A 20,380-nucleotide genomic window follows, 5' to 3' on the forward strand; every position below is an offset into this window, starting at 1 on the left:
ATGGAAAACACTCTTGAGAATCATGTACAGTGTAAATAAAATGGGTTACTCATTCACTCTGAGCCCATTATGTACATCTGTCCTGGAAATCTCACCCCACAATTCCCACCCAGAGTAAACTTTCATTAGCAACAAAATAAACATAACACCAGGCAAGACTCCACCCTCTATGCGCAAGATAAGTAGAATGACAAGGCCATCTAGCCAAGTTCATCTCATCGATCCAGAATGACATACAGACATACGTATTGTGAGCAAGAATCAACCATTCGGTCCCTCAATCCTGCTGTGCCATTTGATAACATTCCCTACATTATGTCACTGACTACAACTCGATAGTACGTAATTGACTGTAAAACCATGAAAGGTGTTGCTTAAATGTAGGTTTTGTCTTTTTTTCATTACATCTGCATGCAGTAGACAGAGTGCCGATAAAATCGTACAATTGGAGGCCCAATGCTGATTCTCTAAGGATAGTTAATCACAGAGCATTCAATTGATGTGAGGAAAGTGGCTACAAAGACTACGGATGCGATTTATCCGTCTCGTCACGGTGTCAGGACAAGCTCGTTGAATATCACGAACCTCACTGGACGTGATCTAGATCAGCATATTTAAATGAGCCATTAGGTTAATTTAAATATGTGTTTGCATGATTCTCTTGGTGCTCGGGACGCTGTTTAGTTTTGGTTTCCACAAATGGACCAGTCATAATGGCACCTGGGGAAAGGGTCTCCCAGGCCATGAGGGACCCCTGGGTGGTTGGGTACAGGGCAGGGTGGCACCCTGGCACTCCCTCTGGCACCCAGACACCTCAGCACTGCCAGTTTGACACTCTGGCAGTGCTACCCAGGCACCCTGGCCAGGGTGGGAGTGCCAGGGATCGGGCCCAGAGGGACCTTACCAGGTGGAGGGGGGTTGATGGGGTGTTCCCGGGGGCATCCCCGAAGTTGGGGGAGTGGGCATTGAAAATGAGGGAGGGCTGAAAGTGAGGGGGGAAAGGTCGGGGGAAGCCAACAAAATGGTGCCCCGATCGGCAAGGTGCCTTTCCTGCTGGACTCGCCAGAAGGAAATGACTCTTAAGTGTGGCCTGAGAAGAGGGAAACACACCGAGCCTAAAATAAATGACAAAACGCCGTTGAATATAGCGCTGCAGCCACCGAGAAACACCCTGCTAAACGCGCCCACAGCAGGACACAAATTTATTTCCAGTTCAATCGTACCCTACATTATAAAACAATTCAATTCTGTAGCTAACCTCTTTCCCCAACAGGAGTCCTACTTACCCGAGGACTCAAGATCCTGGAACTAACTCCCTGACGAAATGAAATGAAATGAAAATCGCTTATTGCCACAAGTAGGCTTCAAATGAAGTTACTGTGAAAAGCCCCTAGTCGCCACATTCCAGCACCTGTTCGGGGAGGCTGTTACGGGAATTGAACCGTGCTGCTGGCCTGCCTTGGTCTGCTTTCAAAGCCAGTGATTTAGCCCTGTGCTAAACAGCCCCAGCACTGTGGGTGTACCTGCAACACATGGACTGCAGTGGCTCAAGCAGGCAGGTCACTACCGCCTTGTTCTTCAGGGAAATTAGTGATGGACAATAAATGTTGCCCTTACCAGCGAAGCCTACATACCTTGACTACATAAAAAAAGCTTCCCCCAACCTGCACTCAAACATTCAATATTCTAAAATTGCTCTAAAATTGCCGGGTTGTTGCTTACCGTTCTTCAAACAAGAAACTGACCCGCCTGTTTCGAAGATTTTTGGCAGGCTTTTCAAAAAAAAAAGAATTGGACCCATGAACCTGTCAGAGAGTCAGAAGCAGCAGCACAGTAACTTCATTAAATTAACATCGACGTTGACAGACTAGCTTTAAAAAGATCGGAACACACCAGTTATGATTTTTTAAAAGCTGGACTGCCGCTCTGGCTGCTTAGTCTGGATGACAAGAATCCCCGTTTAAAACACAAATCCCGGGAGCCCTAACCCCAAGGCCTGGTGTTTGGCCTGTCTGCACACCCCTCTTCTGGGCCCTATTTACTGGTCCCGGATCGGTGGAGTGGGGAGGGTGGGAGAGGGAGTTGTGATGGGAAGATGATCTCCATGGCTGGAGGTGGCAGCCTCACATCTTCTCAATCTTCTGCTAATCAAAGTATTATTGTTAGGCTGAAGTTAGCACGGATCACTTTGAAAAGCTCTTTTCTGTCCAAAATGGTTTTTTCCTCGCGACAGCCAGTTTAACCTTTACTCAGAGTATCAGTTTACGTATGTTTTATTTTAAAATTATTTTTTATTGTCCTCCTTTTTCACATTTTCTCTCAAATTTACATCCACAATAAGCAATAATCAGTAATGTCAAATATAATGTCAATCCCCATATCAATAACAACGATCCCATCCTCCTAGCAAACCCCAGACATTAGCCCGCATGTTAACATAAACAAATGACAAAAAGGAACCAGGAATCGCCCATAGTCACCATTAACACTTACAGTCCCTCTCCCCCCAACCCTCCCAGCACCCCCCCACCTAATGTTCAATGTGATCCAATTTTCGAAAGTGGATAATGAATAATGCCCATGAATTGTAGAACCCCTCCATCCTTCCCCTCAGTTCAAATTTGACCTTTTCAAGCATCAAGAATTCCAGCAGGTCCCCCAGCCTCGCCAGGGCACAGGGTGGAGAGGTTGCACCCTAACAGGATCCGCCTTCCGGCGATCAATGAGGCGAAGGCTACAACATCTGCCTCCGCGCCCGTTCCCAACCCCGGTTGGTCCGACACTCCGAATATGGCCTTCCGAGGGCCCGGGTCCAGTTTCACGTGCACCACTTTAGAGATTACCCTGAACACCTCCTTCCAGTAATCCTCCAGCTTTGGACAGAACCAAAACATATGAATGTGGTTTGCGTGCCCCCCCCACCCCGCAACATTCACACACATCTTCTACCCCCTCAAAGAGCCAGCTCATCCTCGCTCTTGTAAGGTGTGCTCTATACACCACCTTCAGCTGTATCAGCCCCAACCTCACACATGAGGTGGAGGCGTTCACCCTCCAGAGTACCTCACACCAGAACCCCTCCTCCATACCCTCTCCCAACTCTTCCTCCCACTTTACCTTGATCCCTTATGGTGGCGCCTTCACCTCCAAAATAACCTCGTAAACCATCGATACTACCCCCTTCTCCAGTCCCCCTGTCGTCAGCACCTTCTCCAGCAATGTGGAAGTCGGCTCTACTGGGAAGCTCTGTATCTCCTTTCTGGCAAAGTCTCGACTCTGCATGTATCTAAATATTTCCCCCTACTCCAGCCCAGCCAGCAAGCTGCTGAAGAAGCTTTCTTCCTGAGAGAGAGAGAGCGTTCTATAGTATTAAATAAGATTATATCAGGTCATGGTGGAGCAATTACCTATAACCAATACCATCAAAAATAGACAATCCGAACATTTGAGATTCAACCATTTGTTGTTTGTTGAATCTTGCTGCGAAAAAATGAGCTGTCGCCTAACAATAGTGACTACGCTTCATAAAATAATTCACCGTGTTTAAAGTAGTTTTGGACATTCTGACTCAAGGAGAAAATAAATCTAGGTTTATCTTTTACTACATTATACATGCGGAGGAGGTTGATTAGCTCAGTTGACTGGATGTCTGGTTTGTGATGCAGAGCGACACCAACAGCGTGGGTTTAATTCTCGTACCAGCTGAGGTAATCCATGAAGGCTCCGCTTTTCAACCTTGCTCCTCACCTGAAAAGTGGTGGCCTTCAGATTAAATCACCACCAGCCAGCTCTCCCTCTCACAAAGGGAGCGAGCAGCCTATGGTCCTCTGGGACTTTTGCACCTTTAATTTCATACATACAGGAAAAAAAATGCTAATAATGGTGCAATATTTCTATTTGCTCAATAATAGGACATAGAGGGTGAAATTCTCCAGTATTGGCGCGATGTCCGCCGACTGGCACCCAAAATGGCGTAAATCAGTTGGGCATCGCGCTGCCCCAAAGGTGCGGAATGCTCCGCATCTTTGGGGGCCAAGCCCCAACCTTAAGGGGCTAGGCCCGCGCCGGACGAATTTCCGCCCCGCCAGCTGGCGGAAAAGGCCTTTGGTGCCCCGCCAACTGGCGCAGAATTGACATCTCCAGGTGGCGCATGCGCGGGAGCGTTAGCGGCCGCTGACGGCATTCCCGCGCATGCGCAGTGGAGGGAGTCTCTTCCGCCTCCGCCATGGTGGAGACCGTGGCGAAGGCGGAAGGAAAAGAGTGCCCCCACGGCACAGTCCCGCCCGCGGATCGGTGGGCCCCCAGGACCCCGGAGCCCGCCCGCGCCGCCTTGTCCCGCCGGTAAGGTAGGTGGTTTAATCTACGCCGGCAGGACAGGCATTTTAGCAGTGGGACTTTGGCCCATCCGGGCCGGAGAACCGCGGGGGGGGGGGGGGGGGGGCGCCAACCGGAGCGGCGCAATTCCCACCCCCGCCGAATATCCGGTGCCGGAGAATTCGGCAACCGACGGGGGCGGGATTCACGCCAACCCCCGGCGATTCTCCGACCCCCTCGCCCCTAATGTCAGAAGCTAACAAATCATTGTCTGCAAAAGCTTTCCAGCAAGCTTCCAATACTAACACAAAGACCAAGGAATTTTTGTGGCATTTTCTAAAATATCATACACAATTTACTTTCCAGAATACAAACTCTAACTGAAAAGGGATTTTCAATGTCCTCGTGCTATAACGTTCAGATGATTTCTGAGTTTAGTTGATTTAGCTAGTCTGGGGTCAACTATGGTTATTTCAGATTACCATATCAGGATGTGAAAAATAAATAAAAAGATCTACAAATATATATTTTTTAATTCATTTACGCGATGTGGCTTCGCTGGTTAGGCCAGCATTTATTGCCATCCCTAGTTGCCCTTCAGAAGGTAGTGGTGAGCTGCCTTCTTGAACTGCTGCGGTCCCTGAGGTGTAGTGCTGTTAGGGAGGGAATTGCAGGATTTTGCCCCAGCGACAGTGAAGGAACGGCGATATATTTCCAAGTCAGAATGGTGAGTAACTTGCAGAGGAACCTCAAGAAGGTGGTGTTCTCAGGTATCTGCTTCTAGATGGTGGTGGTCATGGATTTGGAAAGTGCTGCCTAAGAAACCTTGGTGAGTCGCTGCAGTGTAGCTTATAGATGGATACACTGTTGCTACTGTTTATCAGTGGTGGAGAGATTGAGTGTTTGTGGAAGGGGTATAAATCAAGTGAACTGCTTTGTCTTGGATGTCATGAAGTCAGATAGTCATAGAGCTTTACAGCACAGAAAGAGGCGCTTCGGCCCATTACATTCGCACTGACTATCAAGCACCTAACTACTCTCATCCCAATTTCCAGCACTTGATCCATAGCCTTGTATACAATGGCATTTCCAAGTGCTAATCTAAATATGTCTTAAAGGTTGTGAGGGTTCCTGCCTCTACCACCTTTCGGGTAGTAAGTGCCAGATTCCAACCACCTTGTGGGTGAAAAAGATTTTCCTGACATCGCCTCTAAACCTCCTGCCATGACCTTAAATTTGTGCCCCCCCAGTTATTGACCCCTCCACTAAGGGGAAAAGTACCTTCCTATTCACCCTCTCCATGTCCCTCATAATTTTATACACCTCAGGGCGAGGCAATGGTGTAGTGGTATTGTCGCTGGACTAGTAATCCAGAGACCCAGGATAATGCTCTGGGGACCCAGACTTGAATCTCACCTGGGCAGATGGTGGAATCTGAATTCAATAAAAATCTGGAATGAAAAAGTCTAATGATGACCATGAAACCATTGTCGATTGTTGTAACACTAATGTCGTTCAGGGAAAAAGACCTCCTGTCCTTACCTGGTCTTGCCTACATGTGACTCCAGATCCACAGCAATGTGGTTGACTCATACGTGCCCTCAGGGATGGGCGACACCCACAACCCATGAACGAATAAAGGAAAAAAAAATCAAGCCCGACTCAGCATTCTCTGCTCCAGGGAAAACAACCCCAGCCTGTCCAGTCATTCTTGATAGCTGAAATGATCCAGTCCAGGCAACACCTTAGTGAATCTCCTCTGCACTCTCTCCAATGCAATCACTTCCTTTCTATAGTATGGTGACCAGAACTGTATACAGTACTAACCAATGTTTTATACAACTCCAGCATAACCTCTCTGCTCTTATATTCAGTGCCTTGGTTAATCAAGGCAAGAATCCCATAGGCCTTCTTAACCACCTTATTTACTTGTCCTACTGTCTTCAGAGATCTGTGAACATGCACACCAAGGTCCCTTTGATCATCTGTGCTTCCTGGGGTCCAACCATTCATTTTATATTCCCTTATCTTGTTAGTCCTCCCAAAATGCATAACCTCACATTTTTCATAGTTAAATTCCATTTGCCACTGTTCTGCCCATCTAACCAGACCATCTATATGATCCTGTAATCTAAGGCCTTGTTCCTCCTATTTATGGTGTCAAGCTTCTTGAGTGTTGGAGCTGCACTCATCCAGGCAAGTGGAGAGTATTTTGTAGCTTTTGACCTGATTTGTAGCCACAGTATTTTTATGGTTAATCCAGTTCAGTTTCTGATCAATGGTAACCCCAGGATTTTTATGATAGGGGATTCAGCAATGGTGGTGTCATTAAATGCCTAGGGACGATGGTTAGACCCTCTCTTGTTGGAGATGGCCATTGCCTTGCATTGGGAATGTTACATGCCACTTGTCTGCCCAAGCCTGGATATTATCCAGGCCTTGCTGCACTTAGACATTAACTTCTTTATATCTGCAACGCCTAATAATAATAATAATCTTTTATTGTCACAAGTTGGCTTACATTGCAATGAAGTTACTCTGAAAAGCCCCTTGTCCTTACATTCCGGCGCCTGTTCGGGTACACAGAGGGAGAATTCAGAATGTCCAATTCACCTAACAGCACGTCTCTCAGGACTTGTGGGAGAAAACCGGAGCACCCGGAGGAAACCCACGCAAACACGGGGAGAATGTGCAAACTCCACATGGACGAGTGACCCAGAGTCGGGATCGAACCTGGGACCTCGATGCCGTGAGACAGCAGTGCCAGCCACTGTGCCACCATGCTGCCTCTGCTGTCCAGTTATAACATCATCGTCATCACAAGAAATATTCAGATCATCCACCACCAATGCACAGTGACAGCAGTACGTGTCATCTACAAGATGAACATCAGCAACTTATCAAGGCTTCTTTGACAGCACCTTCCAAACCCATGATATCTTCTACCTAGGAGACAAAGGCAGAACACACATGGGAATACTATCACCTGTAAGTTCCCCTTTAAGTCTCAGAAGGTCCTGACTTGGAACGACATCCCCATTCCTTCCTTGTTGATGGGTGAAAATCATGGAACTCCCTCCCTAACAGCACTGAGGGTGTAACTACACTACATGGACTGTAGCGGTTCAAGAAGGTGGCTCACCACCACCTTCCCAAGAGTAATTAGGAACAGGCAATAAATGTTGACCTTGGCAGTGATGCTGATATCCACAAATTAAAAAAATAACTTCTAGTATTTTCATTATTTCATTATTTCAAAATCATTGACTCACAGACTGAGTTATCATATTGGTGTTTTTATGTTACAAGAAATATTGTATTCAATTTCCTGACATTACTTTGCATTAATTCATGTTATTCTCTTCTAGTTACTGTGATATTCTAATTGAGCGAGAGGTACTCATGCAGAAGTATATTCATCTGGTTCAGATAGTGGAAACGGAGAAAATTGCAGCACATCAGCTCCGGCAACAACTTGAGGATCAAGACACAGAAATCGAGAGGTTGAAAGCTGAGGTGTGTCATTCAAATAATCAGGAAAAAAGCACTTACTTTTCTTTTTCCTGTACTAATGCTTTGTACCAGTGAATGGTTATCATTCATTTTGGGCCCTGTTCTTTGCAGACAGAAACAGAATTGTACACACATTTGCTGTTTCATTCCTCAGGGAATCAGAGTCAAACTGCTTGGTTTAAATTCTCAAACAATGATTGACAGTTAACTGTCAGTCACCATCAACTGGTGCATTGTCCATGTCAATGCCTCTAGCAATCAGAGCCTTGTCAACCAATCAACCCTAGTTTTTTGACAATGCCCCCTTGTCCTTGACCGCCCCCCCCCCTCCCCACCCCCCGAACCAGTGGAAATAGTTTCTGCCTACCTTATCTGTTCCCCCTGATAGCTTGAAAATGTTAAGCTCTTCTCATTATTTCACCTTTGGAGTTCAGGTATCATTCTGATAAACTTACATTGCACTCACTCCAAGCCATTATACTCCACTCAAGGTGTGGTGCCTAGAATTGCTCACAGTATTCAAGGTATGGTCTATCCTGAGCTTTGTACAGAAGAAGCATGACTTCTATTCCATTCCTCTAGATATGAAGGCCAGTATTCCCTTCTTCTTTATGAATATTTACTGTACCTGCAGATGATATTTTAATGATCTATGTACCTGATCTCCCAATATTCATGTTAATAGCTTAATTAGCAAAAAACTTTTCAAATTAACTTAAAGTAATGTTTCCTTACTAAATATTTCAACATTATGTACCTATCCTAAAAGTTGTATTTATTGTATTGAGATGATCAGTCGACTTGAGGGACAAATACTAATAATGTTAATAAATTTTATTATTATTAATAATGATTGGGCCACCATGGGAGAGTTCCAGTGAAGTGACTTCCAATGTAAAAATGGCAGCTGCTCTGGTGGAATAAGGTGTAAGATGCCCCAATCAATCAAATATAGGTAAATTATACAAATTCCAGAGACTATAATTAAAGCTAGAATGGCTGAACTCTTTGAAAACTTTCAACTGATTGCATAGGTCATGCCTAATAAACCTGATTGAAATTTTTGAAAAAATTACTGAAGCACTAAACAAAGGAATGTCTATGGACATTAGTTACACAGACTTCCAGAAAGCTTTTGACCAAGTCCCTCTTAGCTAAACTTGAAATTCCTGGAATTTTATTTGGTATTGATTTTGTAAAGAAATTGGCTGAGAGTCTGGAGTTAAAGAGTCGAGATAATGACCAGGTATTAAATTTGTCCAACAAAGATCTGTGTTGGGGCCTCAACTATTAAATGTATTTAAAACTTCTTAGGTGGTTGAATAGAAAATCAACTATTCAAATTTTCTGATAGCACACGACCATCATGGTGGACGACCCCATCCCTAGAGGAACGGGCAATTCAGAGGTAATAGAAAGGGAACTTAGAACAATCAACGGTACTCAACAAACTATTGGGATTGAGGGCAGACAAATCCCCCGGGCCTAATAGCCTACATCCTAGGGTGTTAAAGGAAGTGACAGCAGAGATAATGGATCCATTATTTATAATATTCCATAATTCCCTGGGCACGGGAAAGATTCCAGTGGATTGGAATAATGCTGACGAAATGGTTTGAAGAGTTATGGAGAACGGGGATGAAGGTGGAGTTAAGGCCAAGACGAGATCAGCTATAATTGAATGTTGGAGCAGACCCAATGGGCCAAATGGCCTAATTCTGCTCCTATACCTTATGAACTTATGAACAAACATAGTTAACATTGTAAGCAGTATCTATGGAAGCATCAAATTACAAAGAGCAGATAGATTCAGTGAATGGGAAAAACTGTGACTTTCAATGTAGGCAAATGTGAGATAATCCACTTTGGATCTAAAAAGGATAGAAATGTTGAAAAGCCAGGAACAGAGGAGATCCAGAGAGACTTGGGAGATCTGGTATATAGATCATTAAAATGTAATCTGCAGGTACAGGAAATATTCATAAAGGGGAAGGGAATACTGGCCTTCATATCTAGAGGAATAGAATAGAAAGGGATAAAAGTCATGCTTCAGCAATACAAAGCACAGGATAGACCGTACCTGGAATACTGTGAGCAGTTCTGGGCACCACACCTTGAGTAGAGTGTAGTGGCCTTGGAGGGAGTGTAATATAAATTTACCAGAATGATACCTGGACTCCAAAGGTGGAATTATGAGAAGAGCGTAAAAAATTCCCTAGAATTTAGAAGGTTAAGGGATAATTTGATCAACGTTTTCAAGATGTCAGGGGGAACAGATAAGGTAGATAGAAACTATTTTGACTGGTTCAGGAGGTCAAGGACAAGAGGGCATTGCCTAAAAATTAGGGTCAGAAGTTTCAGGAGTGAAACCAGAAACTCTTACACACACAGGTTGGTAGAAATTTGAAACTCTCTTCCAAAAATGACAATTGATGCCCGATGAATTGTTAAGTTTAAGTCTGACGTTGATAGATTTTTGTTAACTAAGAGTTTTAAGGAATATGGGGCAAAGGCAGATATGTGTTGTTAACTCACACGTCAACCATGATCTCATTGAAGGGCACAGTGGCCTTGAGGGAATAAATTGTCTAGTCATGTTCTTACGTTCCTAATGGCAGTGGTCATGCATAGATACGTAGAAATTGCAACACGGGACAAGATTTTCGGTCCATTGAGTCTGTGTCGGCTTTTACGCTTCACTAGAGCTATTAGAACCAAAACTGTTCCAAGGTCCCTTCATTTGCTTGCCTATCACAATTGCAGTCCTAAATGTTGACATAGTTTCTGCCTCAGTGACCAACCCTGAGCATAAATTCCAGAAGCTCACAACTCTCCTGTCACAAAGTGTCTACTCCTCTCCATTTTAAATCTTCTATCGAGTGTTCTTCATCCTAGACTCCTCAGCTACTGAAAATGTTCATTGAAATTAATAAATAACAGACCAACATTTCACAAAGAGCAGATTTAATTAGGTAGGAAGTGTTATTAATTGAATACAGATAAATATGAAATCATAGATTCACAGAATCATAGAATGATTACAGCACAGAAGACGGCTATTTTGACCTGTCATGTTATATATGTGGGTTGTTGTGTCTTTGCACGGTCACTTTAGGAGCTTAGTCACATGATAGTCCATGATATCACCAGCTACTTAGCAGGGTTTCTCTCCGTCTAGATCTAGCCTTTGTACAGTTAATAACCATCTAATAAACCTCTGTTGATGATTGCGTTCAACCCACATGCTTCAGTATTTCAATTCTTTTATCCTGCAAGTACAATGCACAACATGTCATGTCCATGTTGGCTCTGCGAGAGCACTCAGCTAGTCACACACCACCGTCCTTTAGTGCATTTTTCATTCTTCAGATGTAATGCTTAATCACTAATTGATGGATTCTTTGAAACGAATCAATAGCAGGCCCTTCATTCATTGGTGCATTTAGCAATGTGTAGAATGCTGTTTAAAACCTCTAACAGCTCCACTGTATGAGTCTTTGGTGAACATTTTAATGGTAGCAAGACCAGAAAATATCCCTTAAATTTGGGAGCAAAGGAACAATAACATTGCACCAAGGATACTGCTGTAAGGTTCTACTGGGAAAGAGCTACAGATGCATAAATGACCTTGAGCCAAAGCTGATCAAGTATCGCTGCACAGCCTGGTAATTTACCGAAGACTTTATCCACTCTTATTGTGATTATTATTCTTTTGCTGCTAAGATTGTTGCCGTGAACAAGACTAAAGAACGGATGCGTCCTTATCAAGGAAACCCAGAGGATGAAGACCCAGACATTAAAAAGATTAAAAAGGTAATATAATAATGAATGGAACTACTAATGTAGATAATTCTTGTTAAAAACTGATGCTTAATGGCATTTTCAGGTTTCTCAGCCACTTAAAATGAAGCCGTGAATCTAGTGGCGTGAATGTTTGACTGAAGAGGTTATTATTTTCTGAACAAGTCTCTATTTATAGGATACGAGATATCATCTCCATGAAGTATTCTTTGTACTGTCACATCTAATTACTGGAAGTTTTCTTTGCCTGAATATTCATTTGTAGAGGTGATTTAAAACATAATAACCAGAAGTGCAAAATGTATCAAATGTTCAGGCTTCCAAGAAAGGAGTCTAGGCCAAGAGGACCCCTCCTGTCGAGGAAGGGATAGACTGATGCAACTCAAGGTACAACAGCTGTACAGAATGTGCGAGTCAACCGAAAAACAATTCTAGAAAAGATTAGACAATCCTGTCTGCTGGTTGGGTCGAACTCTGTCCACTACTCTCTCCTCGTCTAGTTTCTGCAACCTCAAATGATCAAATCCATAAACTGAGACTTTTAAGTTATCCAGTTAGCCCCAGGATGAAAGAATAGGAAGGCAAGGAACCAGTGGACTTTCTACTATTACTTTCAGTGGGATGCTTGCTACCATCTCGAGAAAACAAATCCAACTATGCAAATTTCTTTTTTGTACATCCTTAACATTCAAACAAGCTTAACGTTAATAGGGAGGCATTTGTATGCACAATATGAGCCACAGATTCCACCAGCAGAATACTGTGGATGCTAATAAAAGGTTCACAAATCTGAATCATTAACTCTGTTTCTCTCTCCACAGATGCTGCCTAACTTATTACTTAACTTATTACTCCGGGGTCCTGGGGGTGCGTGGGGCGATCTGGCCCCGGGGGGTGCCCCCACGGTGGCCTGGCCTGCGATCGGGGCCCACCGATCCGCGGGCGGGCCTGTGCTGTGGGGGCACTCTTTCCCTTCCGCCTCTGCCAAGGTTTCCACTATGGCGGAGGCGGAAGAGACTCCCTCCACTGCGCATGCGTGGGAAACTGTCAGCGGCCGCTGACGCTCCCGCGCATGCACCGCCCGGAGATGTCATTTCCGCGCCAGCTGGCGGGGCAACAAAGGCCGTTTCCGCCAGCTGGCGGGGCAGAAATTCCTCTGCCGTCGGCCTAGCCCCTCAATGTTGGGGCTCGGCCCCCAAAGATGCGGAGCATTCCGCACCTTTGGGGCGGCGCGATGCCCGTCTGATTGGCGCCGTTTTGGGCGCCAGTCGGCGGACATCGCGCCGTTTCGGGAGAATTTCGCCCCAGGATTCTCCATTCCTGATTCTAAGTGCTCCCACTATTGGAAAATTGGGACTGTGTCACCATGTGGGATTCTCATGGCTTGACTATGCAAAAATATGCATAGCATCGGACATGCCAGTTTCCCTGAACTTGTTGGGGTTGGGTCAGCATTTGAACAGGCGTGCCGATCACAGAATCCAGCTGCCCCCACAGCACAAATGTTGAACCCCCCCTCCTCCACTGACAAGGGGAGCATCACCAACTTCTCATCAAGAGGGGCATCCATGGGAATAACGGGCCACACCCCCCCCTCCCCAACCACACATGTATGAGGTTGACGCGACCCTCCCCACCCGGTCCCCACCCCCTGGAATTGTCCCCTGTTAGCATGGCACTTGACACCCTTGCAATGACTCACTAATGCACTGGCCCCCGACTGGGATCAAGTGGGTCAGCCCATTGACAGCTACTGACCGCTTGAAGAATGCCAAGCGATTTCTGTGGTTAAAAAAGAGGAAAGGAAACGATTGAGCTGCTTTGAAGTGATCAGCAGCTGTCAATCATGACAAGAATGTTTTGTAAACACTACGGTTAGGATCAATGGAGGGTACTTCAGATGCATTCAAGCTTGAAGGGTAAAACAAAGAACCAAACCTACTGGAAACTGTGTTTAAACCATTAAGTTGTCAATCAAAGCCAAGTTAAAGGCACTTCATTGTGAAATTGAATGAGTGCTAAGCATTTCAAAGGATCTCAGGGGATTTAAAACCTTTTCATGAGTTGTGGGCTTCCTAGGAACGCTCTGACACTTCAAAAGGTAACAGTTTCAAAAACATAGGGCTGAAGAGGAGATGTGAGGAAAGGGAAAGTATTCCTGGCTTGATTCTTCAGCAAACTGTCTGGTCTGCTCATCAGCTGTCAGGCAGAACAGTTCAGAGTGAGAAGGCTACTTCAGAGTTTAAGCAGGTCAGAACAGGAAAAAGACCTTGGATAGCTTCCTGAGATCACCATGGCAAGGGTGGTCTTCAGGTTGCCCAGGGCTCGAAGGGGTAGTCCAGACTCGGGACCCCTATCCCAGATAGGAGGAACCAGGTTCAACACCTTAACAGCCTGAGCCCATCCAACCCTCAGGGCCCTTGGGGGACCCACCCTCTGAAGCCTGGCCGCGTCAGAGGGGCCCATGAGCAATGGGCTGACCCCCTTGACACTACTTGGGATCCATCGAACCAGGATGCTCTTGGCAAGACGTACACCAAAGCCCACATGTGGAGCTCCCGTTGTGGGGGACAGAGTATAACGGGGGCGGGGCTTGTGCGGAGGAGCAGAGAGATTGGACTTCTACCCCATTAATTGCATTCTAATTAATGCAAATCAGCTGTTCACATTTTCTCTCCAGCATAGGGTGGAAAGCCCACTGTGGTTGGCAGGGTGGGACTAGAGACTTAAGATGGGTTTGTTGCCTGGCGCCAATCCCGTTTTTGGCCCAATGCAGGATTTTCCACCCATTTGGGATGCCTGATCTTAGCGGCAGGGAACGAAGAATTCTGGCCTGTAAGTTTTCAAGGAGTTAGGTATAGCTCTTGGGGTGAAGGAGATCAAAGTACATGGGGGGAAGACGGAAGCAGGTTATTGAGTTGGATAATCAGCCATGATCATAATGAATGGTGGAGCAGGTTCGATGGGCTGAATGGCCTACTCCTCCTATTTTCTATGTTTCTATGTTTAGATGTTTAGTCATGTACAAAACTCTGAAATGCCTTTCTGTGCACGAGGAACATTGTAGAAGTGTACAGTGTGGTTATTGAATGGACGTTGATAGCTGGAGGATAACTTTGGAATAGAATGTCAGGATGTATTACCAAGTCTTGTACTCATATTAAATGCCACCCTCACTGCTGACTAGCCTTGTATGAGTAGACAAAGGAGTACTAAGTTAAGACAACAGTTTGAAGGGTCATCTGCACTCGAAAGCTCTTTTCTCTCCCTACAGATGCTGCCAGACCTGCTGAGATTTTCCAGCATTTTCTCTTTTGGTTTCAGATTCCAGCATCCGCAGTCATTTGTTTTTATTAGTTTGAGATTGCTGATCCTTGCATAGGAAAGATACTTTTGGGAAATTACTGGACTCTTGACAATACCAATGCATGAACAGTTAACATGATATCACATCTGTACTATTTTAAAGCAGGACCATTCATTTTAAATGGTTTAATACCTTTGATCAAAGTCTGGACCCCAAAGAATAATTTTGAGGATATATACAGTAATTTGTTTACTTTTCTTTCAAAGCGATTGTAAAGAACTTGCTGTGGTGTTCTTTTTAAGCTTAGATTTTATATTACATTTTTATTCTTTTAGATAAGTGGTGGTGCTAAACTGCCATCTTTCTCTTTGACTTATCCCTGCTCTTATCTTTTGATTCACTTGATTGACCTTCTGAATCTTTTGCTCCTGATTTGTGCGATCTTAATTCTTCCACCCTTACTCTGAATGCTCCTGAAATTGCTTTAATTGCTCTGGAATATTGTTTGGTGATCTAAAAGCATTTCTGCATGAGAAGGCCCCCTTTGACATTGAATTAGCATTTGTTGAATCCCTTATAGTTTTGCTATACTTCTTCACATTAAACTTTGTGACTTTTGCTCCTGGATTTCCATTCTCATCAGGATATAACTCAGTACGTTGAAATTTTCATTTGTTCCTATTCAGAACCTTTTAATTGTAAGGATTGACAATGTTGGGCTGCGGTGTAGCCAGCTATTGGGAGCACAATTTGCACAGATTATCCAGAATCATATAGAATTTACAATACAGAAACAGGGACAACTGGTCTTTAGTGGTGTTTATGCTGCAGTTGAGCTATCGCCCATTCTACTTCATCAAACCCAATCAGGATTATTGGATCAAGCTGAATCTGGTTTTGATACAAATGTTCTCTTGTTTAACATCCTTCAAAGAATACCTCCGGGCAAGAATTGATAAAACTCATCCAACCATCAAATGAGTTCAAAAGCAGACAGAGGCCTTTGGTTGTTAGAATCCACAGAATCCCATTCAGCCCATTGATTCTGCACTGACCCTCAGAAAGATTGGCCCACTCTCGCGCTATCCTGTAACCCCTCTCATTGATCATGGCCAATCCATTTAACCTGCACATCTTTGGCCATTGAGGAACAATTTTATCATGGTCAGTCTACCTCGCCCACAAATCTTTGGTCTGTGGGAGGAAACCAGAGGACCTGGAGGAAACCCATTGCCCAAGGACCCGTTCCCATTTTGTGCGCGTATGGGAAATATTTTTTATTCATTCAAGGGATGCCAACATGCCTCGCAAGGCCAGAATTTGATACCCATTCCTAATTACTTTAGAGAATGTGGTGGTGAGCCACCTTCTTGTGGTGCAAGTACACTCATAGGACTTTATTTTTGTGGTGTTTTGATAAAACTGAATACCTTGCTAGGCCCTTTCAGAGGATACTTAAAAGTCAACCACAATGCTGTGGGTCTGAAGTTATATGTAGGCCAGACAAGGTAAGGACAGCAGATTTCTTTCCTTACAAATATTAGTTTGCAGCACGGTAGCATAGTGGTTAGCACAGTTGCTTCACAGCTCCAGGGTCCCAGGTTCAATTCCAGGCTTGGGTCACTGTCTGTGCAGAGTCTGCACGTTCTCTCCGTGACGGCGTGGGTTTCCTCCGGGTGCTCCAGTTTCCTCCCACAGTCCAAAGATGTGCAGGTTAGGTAGATTGGCCATGCGACAATAAGCGATTTTCATTCATTTTCATTTTCATTTAATTTCATGCTAAATTGCCCTTAGTGTCCAAACAAACGGTTGGGCGGGGTTACTGGGTTACGGGGATAGGGTGGAAGTGTGGACGTAGCATGGGTACTCTTTCCAAGGGTCGATGCAGACTCAATGGGCTGAATGGCCTCCTTCTGTACTGTAAATTCTATGATGATTATATGATTCTATGAAGCAGATGTGTTTTTAATTGTTGCCGACACCTGTTGAATTATTCATAGCATGTCCTTGAATTTCTGATATTTCCTGCTGGTTCATGATGCCCACCTCTAGCAGCATGGATTTGTAAAGATAATCCATCTGTTGCAAAATGTAGTCCCTGTACAATGATACAATAAGGCCATCAAGAATGACTTGCATTTATATAATGTCTTTAAATGGTTAAAAGAATCAAACCCGTGCTTTACATGCATAAAATTGGAAGCTGAGTCAAGAAGGGAGAGTTGGTCAAAGGCCAGAGGTAGGTTTTGAAAAGGTCCTTAGAAGGTGGAGCGAGAGAGGTAGGAGTTTTGGGGCAGAGGTGGTGAAAGGTTCTGCAAACAATGATCTATCGAAAAGAGAGGTTATGGGATGTTAGAATTAATGGATGGTGGTGAATGAGAGGCCGGCAGCGAGTGAACATAAGAAATAGGAGCAGGAGTAGGCTATTCAGACTTCGAGCCTATTCCGCCATTCAGTGAGATCATTGCCTGATCTTCTACTTCAACATCACTTTCCTGCACTATCCCCGTTTCCCTTAACGTTTTTAGTATGTAGAAAACTATCAATCTTTGTATTGATCATACACAGTGACTGAGTCGCCACAGCCCTCTGGGGCAGAGAATTCCAAAGATTCACCACCCTCTGAGTGAAGAAATTCTTAACACCTCAGTCCTAAATAGCCTGTCCCTTATTCTCAAATCGCAGGCCGGATTCTCTGCTGTCGGGATTCTCCGTTACACCAGCAGTGTACCCACGCCTCGGGATTTCCTGACGGCGTAGGGCTGCCCACAATGGGAAATCCCATTGGCTGGCTGGCGGGATGGAGAATCCCGCTGCTGGCGGGGGAGCACTGCACCAGAAAACTGGTGCGGCGGGATGGAAAATTCCGCCCCATGTCTCTGGTTCTGGAGCCCCCCAGTTAGGGGCAACATTCTTCCTGCATCTACTCTGTTGAGCCCTGTAAGAACTTTGAATGTTTGAATTAAATTCCCTTGCTTTCTTCTAAGCTCCAGAGAATAAATGTCCAGTCTGTTTAATCATTCCTCATAGGACAATCCCTCCTTTCCAGGAGTGAATTGAGTGGACATTTGTGGCTCTGCCTCTATGGCAGGTGTATCTTTCCTTAGTTAAGGAGACCAAATCTGCACATACCAAGTTTAATAAAGGTGAAAAGGAATCAGACGAATAACATTAGGAAGACGTTTATTTCTAACACATACTATGTACATAGGGGCCTGGTTAGACTTCACAGGGTCCTCTCTCTGTCGCTCAGTTCCTATCTGACCGGCCTTGTATACAGATGGTAATCGTCCTGTGATTAGCAGGGGAGCTCCTACTCCTCGAGCCACATGGGGAAAACAATCAAGCAAACCCCCTGTGCCTCGTGCAGGTTATTACACCAAGGCTCTATATAATTGTAATACGACTTCTTTATATAGTGATCTGTATATCTGCTGGTATGTGAAGAGTTAACAACTGTGTCATAGTGTAAGACAACCACTAGATGGCAGCACTATATTCATGTATATAAACTGAACTCAGAGGATCAACCCTCTCTTTGAACCAGGAGTGACTAGACAGCAGAGTGTTAGAGAGATATAGCTTAGTTGGCAGGTGTAGTTAAACATAATTAATACTTCTGATTTACTTTATCATCAGTTATAGTTGTGGATAGTGAACAAACTCATTAGTATTTATATTCGTTATTCATTTAATTTTATTTGCTTTTTAAATTGAAGACTGATAGTTTCATTGAACTACAACCATCAGACCGTTCTGGGAGTAAGCAAAGAATAGCAATGTAATATGATCACATAATATAACACTTTATTCCTTATTTTATTTCTTTATAAATTTCGAGTATGCAATTAATTTTTTTCAATTAAGCAATTTAGCGTGTCCAATCCACCTACCCTGAACATCTTTGGGTTGTGAAGATGAGAACCATGCAGACACGGGGAGAATGTGCAAACTCCACACGGACAGTGACCTGGGGCCGGGATCGAACCCGGGTCCTTGGCGGCGTGGGGCAGCAGTGCTAACCACTGCGCAACCATGCTGCCCATTTACTCCTTATTTTTAAAAAGAAATTCAATAAGTTGCAGGACAATATAACAATGATACAGCTTGTGAGCCACCTGTGCAAAAGGAGTAGTGCAAACCATTTGTTGTTCTGTGGTAGTGTAAATGCGGCCCCTCACCCCCACAGTCTCCCCCCCTCCCCTGACTTCCCCCCTGTTACCCCATCCTCTCCCCCCACCCTTTCCTAATTTGCACCACCCCTCCCCTCTCCCTACCTCCCTAAGTCACGAAGAGGCCTTGGAAGTTGGTGGTGAACTGCTTCCACCTGGAGTGGAACCCTTCCTCCGGCCCCCTGATGGCAAACTTGATCTTTCCTAGCCTCAGGAATTCCGCCAGGTCGCCCAGCCTTGGGTGGCGCGGCCGATCCCCGTCCGATCAAGAGTTGTCCCCGAGCTATCAGGGAGGTGAAGGCCAGCGCGCCGGCCCCCTCCCTTCAAACAGTTCTGGCTGTTCTGACACCCTGAAGACCTCCACTAATGGGCATGGCTCCGCCACGACCTTGGACATGGCCTTGAAGAGTGTGGTCTAGAGTCCAATCAGCCTTGGGCAAGACCAAACCATGTGGGAGTGGTCACCCGGACCCCCCTGACATCACTCACAATAGTCCTCCACTCTCAGGAAGAACATGCTCATGTGTGTCACCTGAGGTTCTTTCCCATCCACACAAAGGTCAATATCAGTTTGTGTACCTTGGCAAAGAAGGATTTGGGGACATAGATTGGGAGTGATCTAAACATGAAGATGAACTTTGGCAAGGTGTTCATCTTTATCGTTTGCACTCTCCCCGCCAGGGAGAGCGGGAGTGAGTCCCACCTCCGCAGGTCCCCTTTTACCTCCTCCACCAGGCTAGACTCGTTCCACTTGTGGAGCCGGGTCCATTTGTGGGCTACCTGGATCCCCAGTTACCTAAACTTGGTTTGGGCCAGTTTGAACATTTTTTCCACAAAATCACAGAATTGTTATGGTGCAGGAAGAGACCATTTGGCCCATCGAGTCTGCACCAGCTGTCCAAACAAGCTTTATGGCTTAGCACCATTCCTCATGCTTTCTCTGCCCTCCTGCATATAATTTCTATTCAAGTAATCATTTAATGCTCTCTTGAATGCCTCGATTGAACCTTCCTCCACCACACTCCCAGGCAGTGCATTTCAGACCCGAGCTGCTCAGTGTGTGAAAAGCTTTTTTTCACGTCACATTTCTATTGCAAATGACCTTGAATCTGTGCCCTCTCATTCTGGCTCCTTTTACGAGGGGGGAATAGTTTCTCCCTATCTACACTGTCCAGCTCCCTCATGATTTTGAACATCTCCATCAAATCTCCTCTCAGCCTTCTTCTGTCCAAGGAGACCAGTCCAACGTCATAACTGAAGTGTCAGGTGTTCC

The 20,380-nt window shown here is 45.0% G+C and overlaps 1 protein-coding gene across 3 annotated transcripts in view; it reads left to right on the forward strand.

Moving 5' to 3' along the window:
• Positions 1-20,380, forward strand: part of rasgrf2b (Ras protein-specific guanine nucleotide-releasing factor 2b) — a 465,843-nt gene that overhangs the window by 118,657 nt on the left and 326,806 nt on the right. For all 3 annotated transcript variants that reach the window (XM_072516189.1, XM_072516187.1, XM_072516188.1), the window contains exons 3-4: positions 7,683-7,830; positions 11,551-11,640. In XM_072516189.1, the coding sequence (XP_072372290.1) occupies positions 7,683-7,830; positions 11,551-11,640 (238 nt within the window). The remainder of the gene's footprint in view (positions 1-7,682; positions 7,831-11,550; positions 11,641-20,380) is intronic.

This window comes from Scyliorhinus torazame, chromosome 9 (assembly GCF_047496885.1).
Source record: "Scyliorhinus torazame isolate Kashiwa2021f chromosome 9, sScyTor2.1, whole genome shotgun sequence".
Classification (NCBI taxonomy): Eukaryota; Metazoa; Chordata; class Chondrichthyes; order Carcharhiniformes; family Scyliorhinidae; genus Scyliorhinus; species Scyliorhinus torazame.